The sequence below is a fragment of the Musca vetustissima genome, unplaced genomic scaffold (assembly GCF_032173495.1).
Source record: "Musca vetustissima isolate MV318-11 ecotype Yass unplaced genomic scaffold, APGP_CSIRO_Mvet_v1 utg2975, whole genome shotgun sequence".
Classification (NCBI taxonomy): Eukaryota; Metazoa; Arthropoda; class Insecta; order Diptera; family Muscidae; genus Musca; species Musca vetustissima.
In genome coordinates, this window is record NW_026880042.1 from 43,986 (window position 1) to 61,661 (window position 17,676).

The 17,676-nt window shown below is 34.3% G+C and overlaps 1 protein-coding gene across 1 annotated transcript; it reads left to right on the forward strand.

Annotated features, from left to right (window-relative positions):
* The first annotated feature begins 4,890 nt into the window (after positions 1 to 4,890).
* Positions 4,891 to 6,542, forward strand: LOC133325339 (hornerin). Its single transcript, XM_061534124.1, has 2 exons — positions 4,891 to 4,902; positions 5,040 to 6,542. The coding sequence occupies exons 1-2, from the start codon at positions 4,891 to 4,893 to the stop codon at positions 6,540 to 6,542; spliced, it is 1,515 nt and encodes a 504-aa protein (XP_061390108.1).
* Positions 6,543 to 17,676: the final 11,134 nt, after the last annotated feature.

Genomic DNA, 17,676 nt, shown 5'->3' on the forward strand with positions numbered 1-17,676 from the left:
TAAATAGTGCACCAAACTCCCAATAAGGTAAATGGAGACAAAATATTGCACAGAAGTTTATGTTCTATATTACGAAATTTTGCAGCGATATGTATTATATTTAGAATGAAATGATGCACCAAACTTCCAATATTGGCCCGATTGAAATAAAATTTAGCACAGAGTACTGAATTAGGTCTAGATTGATGTATGCTAAGTTTGGTTGAAATCGGTTCAGATTTAGATATAGCTCCCATATATAATTTCGTCCGATTTTAGGTAGATGATGCACCGAAGTCCCTATATATCATTCGATTTGCACGAAATTTGGCATAGCGTACTAAATTAAGTGTAGAGAGATGTGTGTTAAATTTCGTGATAATCCGTTCAGATTTAGATATAGCTCCCATATATATTTTCGTCGATTTTAGGTAAATTGTGCACCAAACCTCCAATATTGGTCCGATTGAAATACTATTTTGCACAGAGTGCTGAATTAGGTCCAGATTGACGTATACGATGTTTTGTTGGAATCGGTTTAGATTTAGATATAGCTCCCATATATATTTTCGTCCGATTTAAGGTAAATGGAGCACCGAGAAGTTTATGTTCTATATTCACGAAATTTTGCAGCGTGTATTGAATTTAGAATGAAATGATGCACCAAACTTCCAATATTGGCCCGATTGAAATAAAATTTAGCACAGAGTACTGAATTAGGTCTAGATTGATGTATGCTAAGTTTGATTGAAATCGGTTCAGATTGAAATATAGCTAATATATATATTTTAGTCCGTGTTTATGCAAATGGTGCAAATGGAGTAGCCCATATCTGTTCGCTTTACATAAAATATTACATAGCGTATTGGATTGAAGACGTTTCAAGTTTAAATATAGCTTTCATATATAATTTCATACGATTTCATCAAAATGATGTACCAAATAACTAAAGTTTGTCCGCTTAGGACGAATAAGTGCACAGCGTATCAAATCGAACCTCGAATGACGTGTATTGGATTTAGTGTCGAGATAAATTTTGGATAGCCAATAGTGTTGCAGCATACCATATGGTGGATGCCAGGGTTGCTCAATGACGTCCATTTTTTTGTTTCTTTTGAAATACATTGAAAGTCATATTTTTGGTCCATCTATGATTTAAAGTGTGTGAGTAAGTGATCTTAAGTATGTGTCTTAAGTCTTTCTATTCATTTCATCATTGAGAGCAATCCATAAGAATGAAAGAGAGTGCACTATTTGTCATTAGTAACGGTGTTTGTCTCTTAAGTCTTTATATTCAATTAAGGACACATAAAAAAGCATGCGAGAGAGCGAGTCAGAGTGTGATTGAGTTGTGATGAATTAGAGAGATTGAGTGTGCAAGAGAAAACATTACAACGGCAATATGGAGCATGTGTCTTACGTCTTTTAATGGAATTGATAAATAACATTGTTTATTTAAGAATGAAATGAGAGTGAGAGAGAATAATGGTCGATAAGACTATGAAGTATGTGTCTTAAATCTATTGATTAAATTGTCAGGAATGAAAAGCTAAGGCAAATGCGTGATATAAATTATGAAGAGAAGAGTGATATATGAAGAGTGATATAAATTATGATATAAATTATGAAAGAAAGCTTTTAATTTAATTCATCAGACGAAGTCTTAGGAATATTTTTTTGTGAAATTATTTAATATCCCTTTTTAAAAACAATTTGTAATACCCGTAATCACCTTAAAATTCCAATGGAAATTTTTGGTCTCCAATTTTTCTCCTCCGCAATTTTCCCAGTCGTTATAATTTTTTGTTTTGTTTGTTTATTCATTGCGTGAGGTCAAAGACATTATTTCCATCACATACATAATTGTTGCAGCAACCAAATAAATAGAAATGATTCTATGTTAACGTTAATAAAACAAGAAAAAAAGTACCATTGTTATGGTAATTAAGTCTTTTACAAGCGTTTAAAAGCCCCTTCCAAACACCATCAGCACCAAGAAGGCAGAGAAGAAGAAGTAGCAGAAAAAACAGCCAAAAATCGGAGACACCAAACAAAATAAAGAAACCAAACTTTGCAAATGAATGACCTTGTATATTGTGTAATAATCTACATATGTATTTACATGTATATGCATGTGTGTGTGTGTGACAGACGAAAAAGACATCAAAACAAACTTGACGTAGTGACAAAGCTAACGTGAAAAAGACGATTTAAAAACCAATTTGCCACAAAGTAAAGAAAATGAAATGTTAACAGCAAATACTCATGTTTGTTAGGTGTTTGAGGGAGGGGAGTGAGGGAGAGGTGGGGGTAGGTGTTTGAATAATGGTTTTGAAATAAAAAAGAAGTTGGATTTGTTTACGTGAAGTGGCGGCAAGACGTGTGTTTGATTTTTTCCGACAATGTAATGAAAAGAAGCTTAGGTGGTTTTTTCTTAATTTAGAAGAAGAGAGAGAGAGATAGAAATGAAGAAACGTTGTAGGGGTGTTGGTATAAAAAAATAAAGGTTATATATATTTTTAATTTCAATTTAATTATTTTTTTTACTTATTCCAGTTGGAATTGGTATACAAATTATTAATTTTATTATTATTTTTTAATTTAACTTCTACTTTACATATTCATTTGTCATTGGCCTCCTTAGAGAGAGAGAGAGAGATTAATTTATTTTAATATTAATTTTCTTATCAGGATTTTGAATGGGGTTGTGGGGTTGAAAAAGTAGCCTTTTTTATTGAAAAAAATTATTATTATTTTGTTTTTTAATGTAAAAACATCCCACAAGCCAGCAATATTATCGACGAATTCAGTAGCCATTGGCTTGAAAAAAAAGTGGAAACGAAGCGGATTTTGATTTATTTAATTTAATTTATTTTAATTTTTTGACAAATTCAGTAGCTATTGGCTTGGAAAAAATTCCCTGGGTAGTCCCTGAAAAACGGATTTTTTTATTGATTAACTGAAAGTATAGACTTGAGCCACTGTAATTATCCAATGGCGTCCTTCGAGACAGCTTAATTTATTTTAATTTTTTCTTATAAGGATTTTGAATTAGTCCCTGAAAAAATAAACTATTTTTGGTTGAATAAAAAGTTATAAACTTGAGCCACTGTAACCCATCCCAGAAGCCATCTGTATTATTGACGAATTCAGTAGCCATTGGCTTGGAAAAAATTGCCTAGTTTAGTCCCTAAAAAAATATGTTTTTACTGTTTAAAAATAAAATAGACTTGAGCCACTGTAACTCAGACTTCAGCCACTGTAATCATCCCCCGGAAGCTAGCCATATAATTAAAGAATTCATCAGACATTAGATTGGAAAAATTGCCTGGGTTAGTCCCTGAAAAAAATAAATTTTATTTTATTGATTGAATGAAAATATGGAATTGAGCCACTGTAATTCATTATCCAATGGCCTCCTTAGAGACGGCTTTATTTATTTTAAATTTTTTCTTATCAGGATATTGGCTGGTTTAGTCCCTCAAAAAATAGACTATTTTTATTGAATAAAAATTATAGACTTGAGCTACTGTAATTCATCCCAGAAGTCATCCATATTATTGACGAATTTATTATCCATTAGTCTCCTTAGAGAGAGCATAATTATTTTTTTTTCTTATCAGTATTTTGGCTGGGGTTTCTCTGTGAAAAAAAAACAAAATTTTTTTTTTGTTTAAAAAAATATAGATTTGAGCCACTGTAATCCACAACAGAAGCCAGCCGTATTATTGACGCATTGAGTAGCAATTGGCTTGGAAAAAAATTGCCTGGGTTAGTCCCTGAAAAAAAATATTTTTTTTATTGATTAAAAAAATATATACTTGAGCCACTGTAATTCATTATCCAATGGCCTGCATAGAGGCATTTTAATTTATTTTATTTTTTTCCTATCAGGATTTTGGCTGGTTTCGCCCATGAAAAAAAATCTATTTTTTTAAATAAAAAATTGTGAATTTGAGCCACTGTAATCCATCCCAGAAAACAGACATATTATTGACGAATTCATTAGCCATTGGCCTCCTTAGAGACAGCTTATTTTTTATTTTATTTTTTTGTTATCGGGGTTTTGACAGTTTTTTGTTTTTTTATTTAAAAAATTTAACTTGAGCCACTGTAACCCACCCCAGAAGCCTGCGATATTGTTGATTGGCCTCCTTAGAGGCATCTTAATTTATTTTATTTTTTTATCAGCATTTTAGCTGGGGTTTGTCCATAAAAATTGTAATTTGTTTATCAAAAAATTACTTGAGCCACTGTAATCCACCCCAGTAGCCAGCCATATTATTGACGAATTCATTAGCCATTGGCCTCCTTAGAGACAGCTTAATTTATTTTAATTTTTTCTTCTGCAAAAAAAAATTAAGATTTCCGCCGAGACGACAATAAGGAACCAAAGTGGAAACGAAGCGGTATTGAAGATGTCCACATAACATAGTTGTTGTTTTTGTTGTTGTTTTTCTTGTTGCTTGGCTTGTTAATATTGTAACAAGGCAAATCAAAATCCAAAATTGTTTACAATTTGTTTTAATTTTCATTCGAGCCAACCAAGCGGCTGCCACAAGAGAGTTAATGAGCTTTAATGTGGTGACTGACACGCGCCAAAGAGACAGAGAGGTCGTAAAGATTAGACGACCATAACAGTGAACAACAGACGAGATGGCATGGCAGACTAGTCAAAGATATTGCCATGCAAAAGAGAGCATAAAGCGAAGCCAATGTCTATCTGAGAAACTGAGTAGGGTTTCGAATTTTTATTTTCGTTTTTTCGGTTTGCTATAAAAGCCAATCCGGCCATGCAGAGTAGAAACATAAATCTGACGACTCTGCAACCAAGCACTTGTGGATTACCGCTGTGGGTTGCATTTGATTTAGAGCGAAGGAAGGATTATTTAATTTTTTGCCAAGGATACAATGAGGAGATTTGTAAGTCGCCGGAATTTTTGTGAAGAAAAAAAGTTCGGAAAAAATTCGAAATAATTTTTATAGTTCGGCAGAATTTTTGAGCTGAAAAAAATCTGAAAAAATTTTAATTATTTTTTTTTTATTTTTTCTCTTCTTAGAGTGCCGTTTTAATTTTCTGGCTGGTGGCCACTGTGGTCCGCGCCGACATCAGTGATAAATTGGAAAAGAAATCTGTGGACCAGGCCTCGGATAAGAGCAGTGATGCAAAACCCAAAAGAGATGCCTCATTTTTGGTGGGCAATCATGGCAGCTATCATGGACCTTCGTATAAATATTTGCCACCAAGTCCAGGAGTAGCCAGCAGCTATGACTCGTATAGTGGTTCATCTTCTCTAGGTGGTGGTCATCATCATCGTCATCATTCCAGCCTGGGTGGAGGTCTGAAATTTGTGGGTGTCAGCCATGGCAGCTATCCCGGCAGTTATGCCTCAGGACCTTCGTACACTAGCAGTTTGGGAGGTCATGGTTCTGGTTTTGGTCATGCCATCAAATCAAGTGGTCCCTCATATGTCATTGGGGGTCATGGTGTCGGACATGGAGCTTCCTCCTCATCCTCCTTTGGTGCGGGACATGGTTATGCCCATGGCTTTTCTTCGGGACCCAAAGTGATTACCGCCGTACCCAGTTATTCTTTGAGTGCTGGCCATATTGGTGCAGGTTCCGGCTTGGCAGGAGGTTATCACTATTCCAAGGGTATTAGTGGATCATTGCCCACTTTGGGAGGAGGTCATGGTGGATTTGGTGGTTCATCGGGAGTGGGTCATGGCATTTCTTCCGGACATGGTGGCTTTTCATCTTCCGGAATTGGTCATGCCGTTTCCTCAGGCCATGGCGGATTTTCATCCTCTTCGGGAGCTGGCCATGCCATTTCAGGTTTCGGTGGCTCCGGTTTCTCTGCACAAGGAGGCTACTCCTCTGGCGGCCATTCCGAGGTCCATCACTCCGATCATGTTCACAATGGCAATCAGGAACATCATTACATTGTTAGCACTACAAATCAAAATTCAGGAGTTGCCACTCAATCTTCAGATTCGGGTTATCAATATGAAGCCCCTGCTGCCACATATTTACCACCCGTCATACCCTCCAATAGTTATGGTCTACCCATTTCGGCGGTAAGTGCCACCTATACACCCCAATATCAAGATTCTGGCGATGAGGCACCAGTTTATGCTGCCGGTCACAAGGGTCTAGGTCATTTCTCATTTACCTCCAATAAACCCAATGTTTTGCACACAAATTTTATTGGTTCCGGCTTCAAGACCCCCAGCTATAGTAAGGTACCATTCAAACCCTCCACCTTTTTGGGTACGAAATTTGAAGGCTCCTCATCATCATCATCAGGAGCTGGAGCTGGCGTTGAATCACCCAATCAACAATATTTACCACCCTCCAGTGGTGGCTCAGCCAGTGAGGCCTCAGGTTACGACTATCCCATACCCTCTGGAGCCACCTTGGAATATCATGACACCAGCTATCAATCCGATGCGGGTTTGGGCAATCATCAACAGCCTGAGGCCAATTATTTGCCACCCCATGATAGCTCTGCCACACCCAATGCTAATTATTTACCACCCAGTGGTAGTTCATATGGCCATTAGAAAAATCACTTCAATCACTCATTGTCTATTCTCTCATATTTAAGTGCTGCATTTAATTTAATTTATTTTTTATGAACTCACACACATACACACTCAAACACACGAAAATTGTATTATAATTTAAGTGAATAAATTGTAAATACCCCCAAAACACCCTCATTTGTTTTATTTTTTTCCAATTTATAATTCATCTCACACATTGGCACAGAAGAAGAAGCAGAGAGTGTGACCATAACAAGAAGAAAAACTTTCCAACATTTTATGGTTTCCAATTGATTGATTGATGACTTAGATTAAATTCCGCAAATGGCATTTTGGCAAACTATCCCCATAGAGAGAGAGAGAGACATCACCAAAAATGTTTAAATCAGTTGCCAAGAATATTTATTTATGACTTGCCACTTGCGAACATGCAAATTGAAATTGGTTTATTGGGCAAAGCATGAACAAACGTGCTGGAAATATTTAATGTCTCAATTAAATTGAAAGGGAAATCCACATAACAAAATGTAAATGATCTCATTGTTTTGTGTTGTTACATGGAATATTAAAATAAAATAATTTTCCAAAAAAAGAAATCAAAATCAACATCAAAGAAAAAAATCTTTCACCTGTTACAATTTCTTTCTTTGGAATTTGTATTTTAATTTGTCATTCAAAAAAAAAAAAAAAAAAAAAAAAAACAAACCAAAACCCCAAAAAAAAAATTGACTCATATGGCTACTTTTTCCCTTTTTCGTGTTTGTGTCTTAAGTCTTTTGTTTTGATAATTGTCACTTTAATTTCACATTACGATTATTGCTTAAGTCTGTTTTTCTTGTCTATTGAAATTTCTCTTTCATGTGTGCGTGTCTTAAGTCTTTTGTTTAGATAGCAATTCAAGTGCAACGTTTGAGTCTTAAGTCTTTTGTTTGCTGTAATCAAATCAAGTTCAAAGTTTGTGTCTTAACTCTTTTGTTTAACACATCAAGTTCAGAGTTCGTGTCTTTAGTCTTTTGTCAAACGCATTCCATTCAATTTCAAGTCTTAGGTCTTTTGTTTAGTGGAATTAATTAAAGTTAAAAGTTTGTGTCTTAAGTCTTTTCTTTAGGTAATAATTTAAGTCAAAAAGTTTGTGTCTGAAGTCTATTAGTGCAATGTGCGTGTTTGTGCCCTAAGTCTTCTATTTGACATTTTTTCACTGAAGTTCAGAGTTCGTGTCTTAAGTTCGATATTTTAAAATTAGTTCAATTATTAGTGTCTTTCTCTCTCTCTCTCTCTGTCTTTGATGAAGGGTGCGTGTTTGTGTCCTAAGTCTTTTGTTTGACATTTTTAATTTAAATTTTAATGTTCTTGGTGAAATGTGTGTGTGTCTTAAGTCTATTGTTTGATATTGTCTTTGGTTCAAGTTCAGAGTTCGTGTCTTAAGTCTTTTGTTTAGCAAATTTCATTCAAATTCAAAGTTTGTCCCTTAAGTCTTTTATTTGTAGATATTAATTCAAGTTCAGAGTTCGTGTCTTAAGTCTTTTGTTGGATAGTTATAAAAACAGTTCATTATGATTTTCTCCCCATCTCTCTCTTTTTGGTGAAATGTGCCTGTTTGGGTCCTAAGTCTTTTGTTTGACATTTTTCATTCAAGTTTGAGGTTTAAGTCTTTTCTCTCCCCATTAAAATATCATTCCAATTAAGTCTCCCTTTGCATTAGCAAAATGTGTTCAAAGTTTGTGTTCTAAGTCTTTTGTGTACAAAAATTAGTGCAAGTTTAGAGTTCGTGCCTTAAGTCTTTTGTTTAATGGTTATAAAAACAGTTCAATTATGATTCTGTCTCAATCTCTCTCTCTCTCTCTTTGGTTCTAAGTCTTTTGTTTGACATTCTTTTCATTCAAGTTTGTGATTTAAGTCTCTTCTCTTCCCATTAAAATATCGTCTCAATTACGTTTCTCTCCCTCTGCATTATTGACATATCTGTGTTCGTGTCATAAGTCTTTTGTTTGATATTGTTTTTGTTTCCAAATCACAGTTTATGTCTTAAGTCTTTCATTTGCCCATTAAAATATCATCCCAATTATGTCTCCCTCTCTCCTTTCATGAAATATGCGTGTTTGTGTCCTAAGTCTTTTGTTTCATATTATTTTTGATTCTAGTTCAAAGTTCGTGTCTTAAGTCTTTGGTTTGCTGATAATAATAGCATGTCATGTTATATTCTCCTCTCTCTCTCTCTCCTTTTCATTGGTGAAATGTGCATGTTCGTGTCCTAAGTCTTTAGCAAGTCTCTCGTTCTCATTTGCTCTTCCTCTCTCCACATTTATTTGAAGTCAAACTACGTTCTTTCTGTAACAAAATTTTATAAGTGTTTCCTTCCCAAATTCATGTGAACATGCTCACTCTCTCCCACCCTTTCTCATCTCTCTCTCTCTTTCCTACACTCTCCATAAATTCAATTAAAGAAGCATGTGATTCATGCTGTATCAAAACTTCATAACTGTTTACCTTTAGCATTTCATATGGTAACTACTAAGCTCTCACTCATTCTCTCACCCTCACACACTCCTCCTCTCTCTTTCTCATTCTCTCTATCTCTATAACATTAATTGAAGCCGTGTGTATTTCTTTCTGTAGAACATTTCATAACTGTTTCTTTACCGCATCAAATGGACAATATAAATCTCAGACTGCCTCGCTCTCTTCCCCTCCCTCCCCCTCACTCTCTCACACATTATAATTAAATACCCCCACATAGTAAATGTATTCTGTTTCTTTTGTTTTATATTTAATAGCCATTATGTGATGTGATTTGACAATTAAAAAGAAATAAAAAACAATTGCATTTCTATCAAACCTTATGACATATCAGATTAACGCACGCACGCACACACACACAGACACTCCCATGCTCTCATGTTATTAGCTATGACGTCACATGTGATTAAAAGTAAAACAAACTCTCATCTTTGTAATGTGTTTGTGTGTGCTAACTAAACGGCCAGCCATATGCCAAATGCAAACAAGCCTTACCGAAGATCTTTATTAGCTAACCAATGACAGAAAGTGAATGTCAGTGAACATTGTCTTCTTCTTCTTCTTCGGCGCCTGCTAAGCCCTCAGCTGAAATAGAAAACTGTAATCGGAGTAAAAGTGCTGGAGAAATTTTTTGTGTTTTTTCGCTATTATTTTTTTTTTCTTTGAAGTGGGTAGTTTAGAAATGTGTAAACTATGTTACATGGATAAAATATTACTATAAGTAGAATAATTAATTAATAAAATCAAATTTTAAATAATGAGAAAAAAAGATAAAAAATGATTATTTAATAAAAAAAATATTTTTAAACCAGTATAGAAAGTAGTAAAGTCGGACTGAGCCGACTATATGTCACCCTTCACCACTTTAGGTATATTGTACATAAGTATCCTAACGATTGCATATCAATGTGCGAAGGAACATGCTCATGCCTTTCCGCAATCTATGCTAAATTTAATTTCATTCGGGCAGATATAGAGTCGTCTGCGTACCATGGGACAAATTTATGGTAAACGATTTATAGCAAAATTGATACACCCTATTCGGCGAGCCGCAGTGTTAAAAATATGGAATATGGCTGCATCTGCACCAATTTCAACAAAACCCAATAACGTCATCCAAGTGTTAATTTCATACGTAGTGCAAAATTTCGTGTTAATCGGACGAACATTAGGAGTTTGGTGCACCATTTACCTAAAATCGGACGAAAATGTATATGGGAGCTATATCCAAATATGAACCGAATTTCGTGAAAATCGAAATATATGTAGGTGTATCGTTTATCTTAAATCGGACAAAAATATATATGGGAGCTATATCTAAATCTGAACCGATTTCTGGAAATTTAACACACATCGTTCTAGACATAATTCAGTACGTTATGGCAAATTTCGTGAAAATCGAAAGATATGTAGGTAGACCATTTACCGTAAATCGGACAGAAATATACATGGGAGCTATATCTAAATCTGAGCCGATTTTCTGGAAATTTACCACATACCATTCTAGACCTAATTCATGTAGGTGGACCAGATATGTAGGTGGACCATTTACCGTAAATCGGACAAAAATATATATGGAAGCTATAAATCTGAAGCGATTTTCAGAAAACTTAACACACATCATTCTAGTCTCAATTCACTACGCTATGCCAAATTTCGTGAAAATCGATATATAGAGGTACTTTGGTGCACAATTTACCTTAAATCGGACGAAAATATATATGGGAGCTATATCTGAATCTGAACCAATTTTTCCCAATTTCAATAGGGTTTGTCCTTGGGCCAAATAAGTGAGCTGTGCCAAATTCGACCTGCACTTTGTTTACAATTTAACATCAACAGACGGACGGACGGACAGAAAACCAGACGGGCGGACGGACGGACTTGCATTAATCGCCTCAGAAAGTGATTCTATGCATATTCTCAAAAGGAACCATGGGCCTATCTCGTTTCCTTTTGCCTTTTACAAACATATGCGCAAAGACATAATACCCTGTACCACAGTGTGGTGAAGGGTATAAAACTTATTATTTAATAAAAAAAATTAGAGCATAAAAAAACATTTTTAACAAATCTACGCCTATTGTAAGAGCCTGAAAAATATTTAAAAAAATATTTATTAAAAAATATTTTTACATAATCAACGCTTATTTTTTGAGCCTTGATTTTTTTTAAATTCACACCTGTTATAAGGCTCTAAAAAATATTTTTTTGAAATATACACACCTATTTAGATACCCTGAAAAATATTTCAATTGAAGCCCATAATTCTCCATTGCAAACTAAGAATAAAGTTTGGGTCTTAAGTCTAAGTCCTTTGCAGTTCTAATTGGAGAGAGAGAGAGAGAGGGTGAGATATCAAAACAGCCAAATACCGTAATAATTGTGATGCCGTTCGCTATAAAATATCACACAATGAAGTATGTGTCTTAAGTCTTTTTTGCTGAAGTGAGAAGCAAGAGAGTATACATCAATATGGGTGTTGTAAATATGCTCTTAACTTAAATTCAAATTAAAAAATAATTAATAATGTCCTCATCTCCCCAACTATAAAAAATAATTTATTTGCATAATAAAAAAATTATCAATTAATTTTAACTAATTTAATATATCACCCAGTTTTTCTCTAATTCACAAGACCACCACTACTACCACATCCACCCAAGAAGACAGCCATGGCGGCTGGCGGTTACAAAACTGCATTATAATATTTCTTTGTTTTATTTGTTTTAAGACTTTTTGTTTCACATCTTTGCGGCTAAGCGGTTAGGGTCTATATTTTTTGCTACAACCACAAATATGGGAGTAACATGAAGTATTTAAGAGTAAGAAAACACTGCCACAACAACCATAACAACATGAAACTATTACTTTTTTTATTATTTTCTATTATTTAACACTTTTGATGTGGCAAAGTCATGGCCGCTATTACCAGTAAGTATGTCTGAATGTGTGTGTGTGTTTGTGTGCGAATTGCATGTATAATGCTTGAATAGTTTTTACAACGCATCATTGATATTTGGTCAGAGATTTTATGACGATGATGATGAGGATGATGACGACGAGGATGATGACAGCTAAGTAACGGCAGTATTTCTCCTACACAATGGTGACAGTTTTTAATGTTGTTTTGGCCATTGTTTTTATTGGTATATGGTAATATTTATTTATTTAAAAAAAAATCAAGCCTGGGAATAGACCCTGAAAAAAATATTTCCAAAAAATACAGGGATCTTGAAAAAAAATATTTTTAAAAAATCTACACCTTGGGATGGAGTTTGAAGGGAGTTTTTAAATCCATGCCTTGGTATGGAGCCTGAATCAATATTTTTAAAAGACACCCCAATTTGAAGACCCTGAAAAATATTTTTTTTAAATCCACGCCTATAGGTAGAACTTAGATTTTTTTTAAAATCCACGCCTATAGGTTGACCTTAGATTTTTTTAAAATCCACGCCTTTAGGTAGACCTTAGAATTTTTTTTTTTAAATCCACGCCTATAGGTAAACCTTAGAATTTTTTTTTTAAATCCACGCCTATAGGTAGACCTTAGATTTTTTTTAAATCCACGCCTATAGGTAGACCTTAGAATTTTTTTTTTAAATCCACGCCTATAGGTAGACCTTAGAATTTTTTTTTAAATCCACGCCTATAGGTAGACCTTAGAATTTTTTTTTAAATCCACGCCTCTTGGTAGACCTTAGATTTTTTTTTTAAATCCACGCCTATAGGTAGACCTTATTTTTTTTTTAAACCACGCCTATGGGTAGACCTTAAAAATATTTTTAAAAAATCTACGTCTGAGTAAAGACCCTTAAACATATATTTAAAAATCCCTGAAAAATTTTGTTTTAAATCGGGCCTATATTGGATACTTTAAAAATATTTAAAAAAATCCTCATAATTTTTTTTTTTTTTAATAAAAAGTGATTATTAATTAATTATTTCTTATTTAACTTGTTTTTTTTTCAAAAGGTGGTAATGTTCACCCTCTCAGCTCAGATTACCTTAATAATTGTTATAATTATTATTTAATTTGGCTGTTATTTAATTAACAATAACCACGACAACACAAAAATTACCTCTGACCGGAAAGCCAAACGACCGACTGACTCATTCATAACAAGAATTTGTGTGTTCGTGTTTTATAAAATCTGCTGCTGCTATTATTATGTTAAAGTTGAATAGCCTCTTGGGTTCTTTGTGGTTTTGTTTTGATCTTGGCATTCGTAAACAAATGTAAATGAACCCTAGCTTTGGTGAGACTACATAATTGGGGGTCTACATAATTAGCAGCGATTAGCTAATGTTCTTTTGGAGAACGATAATATAAACAAGTGAAAAAGCGTTAAGTTCGGCCGGACCGAACTTTGGATACCCTCCACCATAGTGACAGATACTTGAAATGAAAATATAAGGAACATACTAAAAAGTGAACCTATACCAAATACAAATTTCAGCTATTTTTAATGAAACCCCCAAACCGTGGACTTATACTAATACCGCATGGTAGAATATATAATCCTCAAACTTCTGCACTTTAGATTACATAGTGTAGGAATTAGCGAATATTTGGGGTTATAGTTATATGAGGGCTATGCCTAATTAATGACCGACATATGTCAATTTTGAACCCAATATTTTTGTTTTTGTCTCAATTCTTTCTTTCAGGTGGTATAATTATATAGGGGAGATGTTTAAATGCTGGCCGATATATTTCATTATCGTCAGATTCAAATTTTTTTTATCACTATTTCCTTAGAAAGCGGAACCGATGGCTAAATTGTCTTAGAATTCCATAATTTGTAGGGTAAAACTGACATTTTCGAGTAACGACTATCCCCTAAACTATGGTAGAATATGCCTATGTGGGGACAACCCCAACACACGGAACTAATCAGCAAACTATTTTAATATAAAAGGGGGCGAATATTAATAATTTTTGATAGGAAGATTTGTTACCCTATGTGACTACAAAATAACAAATTACAGCGAATTCGGTTGAAAAATGCCCTCAAGAACCCCCAAAATACCGAAAATTGAGGGTGTCTTTATGGGGGCTACCCAAAAAAAAGGTCCAATATTTATAATTTTTAAGTGAAAAAATTTGGTACCCCAAAATAACCCATTGTACCAAATTTCAGCGAATGCGGTTTAAAATGCGCTTAAACCCTCCAATATACCGTAAATTTGGTGGGTAACGGTATCCTCCAAATATGGGAGCTACCAGAAAATGTGGATCGATATATATATAATTTGTAGTGGAGACATTTGGTACCCAAAAAGAACCCAATGTACCAAATTTCAGCGAATTCGGTTGAAAAACGCACTCAAGAACCCCAAAATACTGAAAATTGGGGTGTACCCTTATATGGGGGCTACCCGAAAAAAATTGAACTATATTTATAATTTTTAGTGTATAAATTTTGTACCCAGAACCCATAAGAACCCATTGCACCAAATTTCAGGGAATAAGGTTTAAAAACACGCTTAAAACCCCACAAAATACTGAAAATTAGGAGGTACCGTTATATATGGGGGCTACCAAAAAAACTGGCCCTACATTCATAATTTTTTGTGGAGACATTAAGTACCCGATAGGAACTCTATGTACCGAATTTCAACGAATTCGGTTGAAAAACACGCTTAAAACCCCGAAAAATACTGAAAATTAAGATGTACCGTTATGTATGGGGGCTACCAGAAAAGATGGGCCTATATTCATAATTTTTTGTGGAGACATTTAGTACCTAATAAGAGCCCAATGTATCAAAATTCAGCGTATTCGGTTGAAAAACGCGCTCAAGATTGCCAAAATACCGAAAATTGGGGGGTACTGTTATATGGGAGCTATACCTAAACGTGGACCGATATATCCCATCTTCGAAATTGACCTGCCTGCAGACAAAAGACAAACCTATGCAAAATTTCAGCACCCTATCTCAATTACTTCAGAAGATGACGTGATTACCACATACGGTCGGACATGGCTAGATCGTCTTAGAATTTTACCCTGATCCAGAATATATATACTTTATAGGGTCGGAAATGAATATTTCGATGAATTATAAACGGAATGACAAAATTAATATACCCTCCATACTATGGTGGAGGGTATACAAATCCATGTTAGAGGATAGACCCCAAAAAAATATTAAAAAAACACGACTGAGAATAGACCATGAAAAAATATAAATAAGCAAGGCCTATGGGTTGACCCTAAATAATATTTAAAATAATACAGTTCACCCTGAACATAAAATTTAAAAAAAAAATCCATGACTGTGGTTAGACTTCAAAAAAAAAAAAAATATTTTAAAAAATCCATATTAATTTAGAAAAATTATCCTCCACTCTAAATAAATTGCTGATGCCCACTGTTATTAGAGTATTTAGCAAACCTCTACCCTTCTCTAATCAAACATTAGTCATACATTCAATTACAAGAGGGCCTTTACACTCTCTCTCTTGCATTTTACTCCATTACCTAACTTATCCCATCCCACTGTCTTACATATTTCTGTTTATGCTCCTGTTCCAGGTCACACACACACACACGCACAATTCAACCATAAAAACCCAAAATAAATTATTTAACAATTGGTGGTTTTCCCTTTCCCATTAAATATTTAGCGAAATTGTTAGTTAATTTCGGGTTTTTAATTTCACATTAAAAAAACTTATCGTTATTTGCAAATTGTTTTGGTATTTGTTGTTGTTGTCTTTCTTTACTGTCGCACATTTCAAACAAACATTTATTCGGTAGCTTTATGTGTTTATCACTTCTTATGTGTGTGTGTGTTTGTGTGACGTTGAGTGATGTTGTGTGTCATTTCTCTCTAAATTAGCTGGCCAAACACTTGGCAGCGATTGACATCTCAGTCATCCATACATCATTTGTCATTATGGTCACAATAAACACTAACATGTGTTCAAACATATCTGTACATGCATACATACATTCACACATATTTAAATATAAATTTTTGTGTGTATCTGCCAATGTGTCTGCCTTTGGCCCCTCATTTTTGGGTTTTTGCAACAATTTCCACAAATCACAGCAACGTTTGTTGCCTAAGTCTTTTGTTTTGTTACACTTTGTCCCCAAACAATAATTAGTTAATTGTTTTTTTCTATATGGCAATAATTTTGAATAAATTATTGAAAATATTTAACAGTAATTTATTTTAAATTTATATTGTAATTAAGTCAATGGATTGATTTACAAAAAATATATATATGTATATTCTCCCACCAAAATAATTTATAAAAATTTTCCCATATGAAGTCTGAATCTAATTTATTTAGAAATTAGAAACGATTTAAAGATTGGAACCTAGTTTCTCGGAACTATACCAAAGCATTGCAACCCTTAATCAGTGTTAAGCGATTCATTGTTCATTAAAGACTGATGAAATACCAGGCAAAAATTAAATAGTATTTTTTTTATTTAATTTTTTTTATGATTTATTTAAATAATAAAACATATAAAATCGTGTTGAGTCACTCTCCCCAAAGTGACAGGTCACTTAGTTAGATTGGTATCAATTCAATTTTCTATTAAAAATTAAATAAAATCAGTAAATAATAAAAATAATATAGCCATTTATTACCCTTCTTTGCAACGTAAACACTGTAGTGACGTGAAAATACCTTAGCATACTTTTAGGCGTTAAAATGAAAAACAATGTCAGTAACGGCCATAATTATTAAAATAAAGATTATTTCACTTTTACATGCCTTTTCGGTTGGGGTATCTTCATCCATTCTCACAACATGACCTAGCCAACGTAGTAGCTGCAGCATAATACGTCTAACAATGCCGATGTCCGAGAATAACTGGTTTTTTTATATTCAACAATTAATATTTTTTCTTTCAAACACCCCAAGAACAAATCTGTTTGCGCAAGTAAAATCCATATAACAGCAAAATCAGCGTCTTGTGAAGTGTGACTTTGGTCTGGCGAAAGGTGGCTTTGTTTCTAAACTGCTTACTTAGACCATAGTAGAATCTTTCGGCCATCACAATCGTTCTCCGAATTTCAAAACTGATGTCATTCGTTTTATTTATGGCGGTACCAAGGTATATAAAATCTTTAACTACCTCGAAGCTGTAGATATCAAGTCTCACAGTTGGCCCGAGTCTACTGGACTACTGGTTTTCTCGCCGTTTACTGCCAGACCCACTTTGGCAGACTCCTTCTCAATTTGTTCAAAGGTAGCTGTTACCGCTCGCAATGTTCGACCCATTATATCGATGTCATCGGCGTAAGCGAGTAACATGTGTTGTTTTGTGTACAGAGTGCCATTTCCGTTCACTTTTGCGTCTGGTATGACCTTTTACAGCAGGATGTTAAAAATATCTTGTCGTGTGATCTGTCACCTTGTCTGAATCCTCGTTCGGTGTTGAAGGGCTCCGATAGGTCTTTTCCTACTTTAACTGCTGACCATGTGCCACTCAAAGTTATCCTGCATAGCCGTATTAATTTTGCAGGAATGCCGAACGTAGACATGGCTTTAATAACCTTTGAAGGGATAGGCTTTATAGTCGACTGCGGCTTTATAATCGACGAATAGGTGGTATGTGTCGATGTGTTTTTCGTGGGTCTTTTCCAGGATTTGGCGCAGAGTGAAC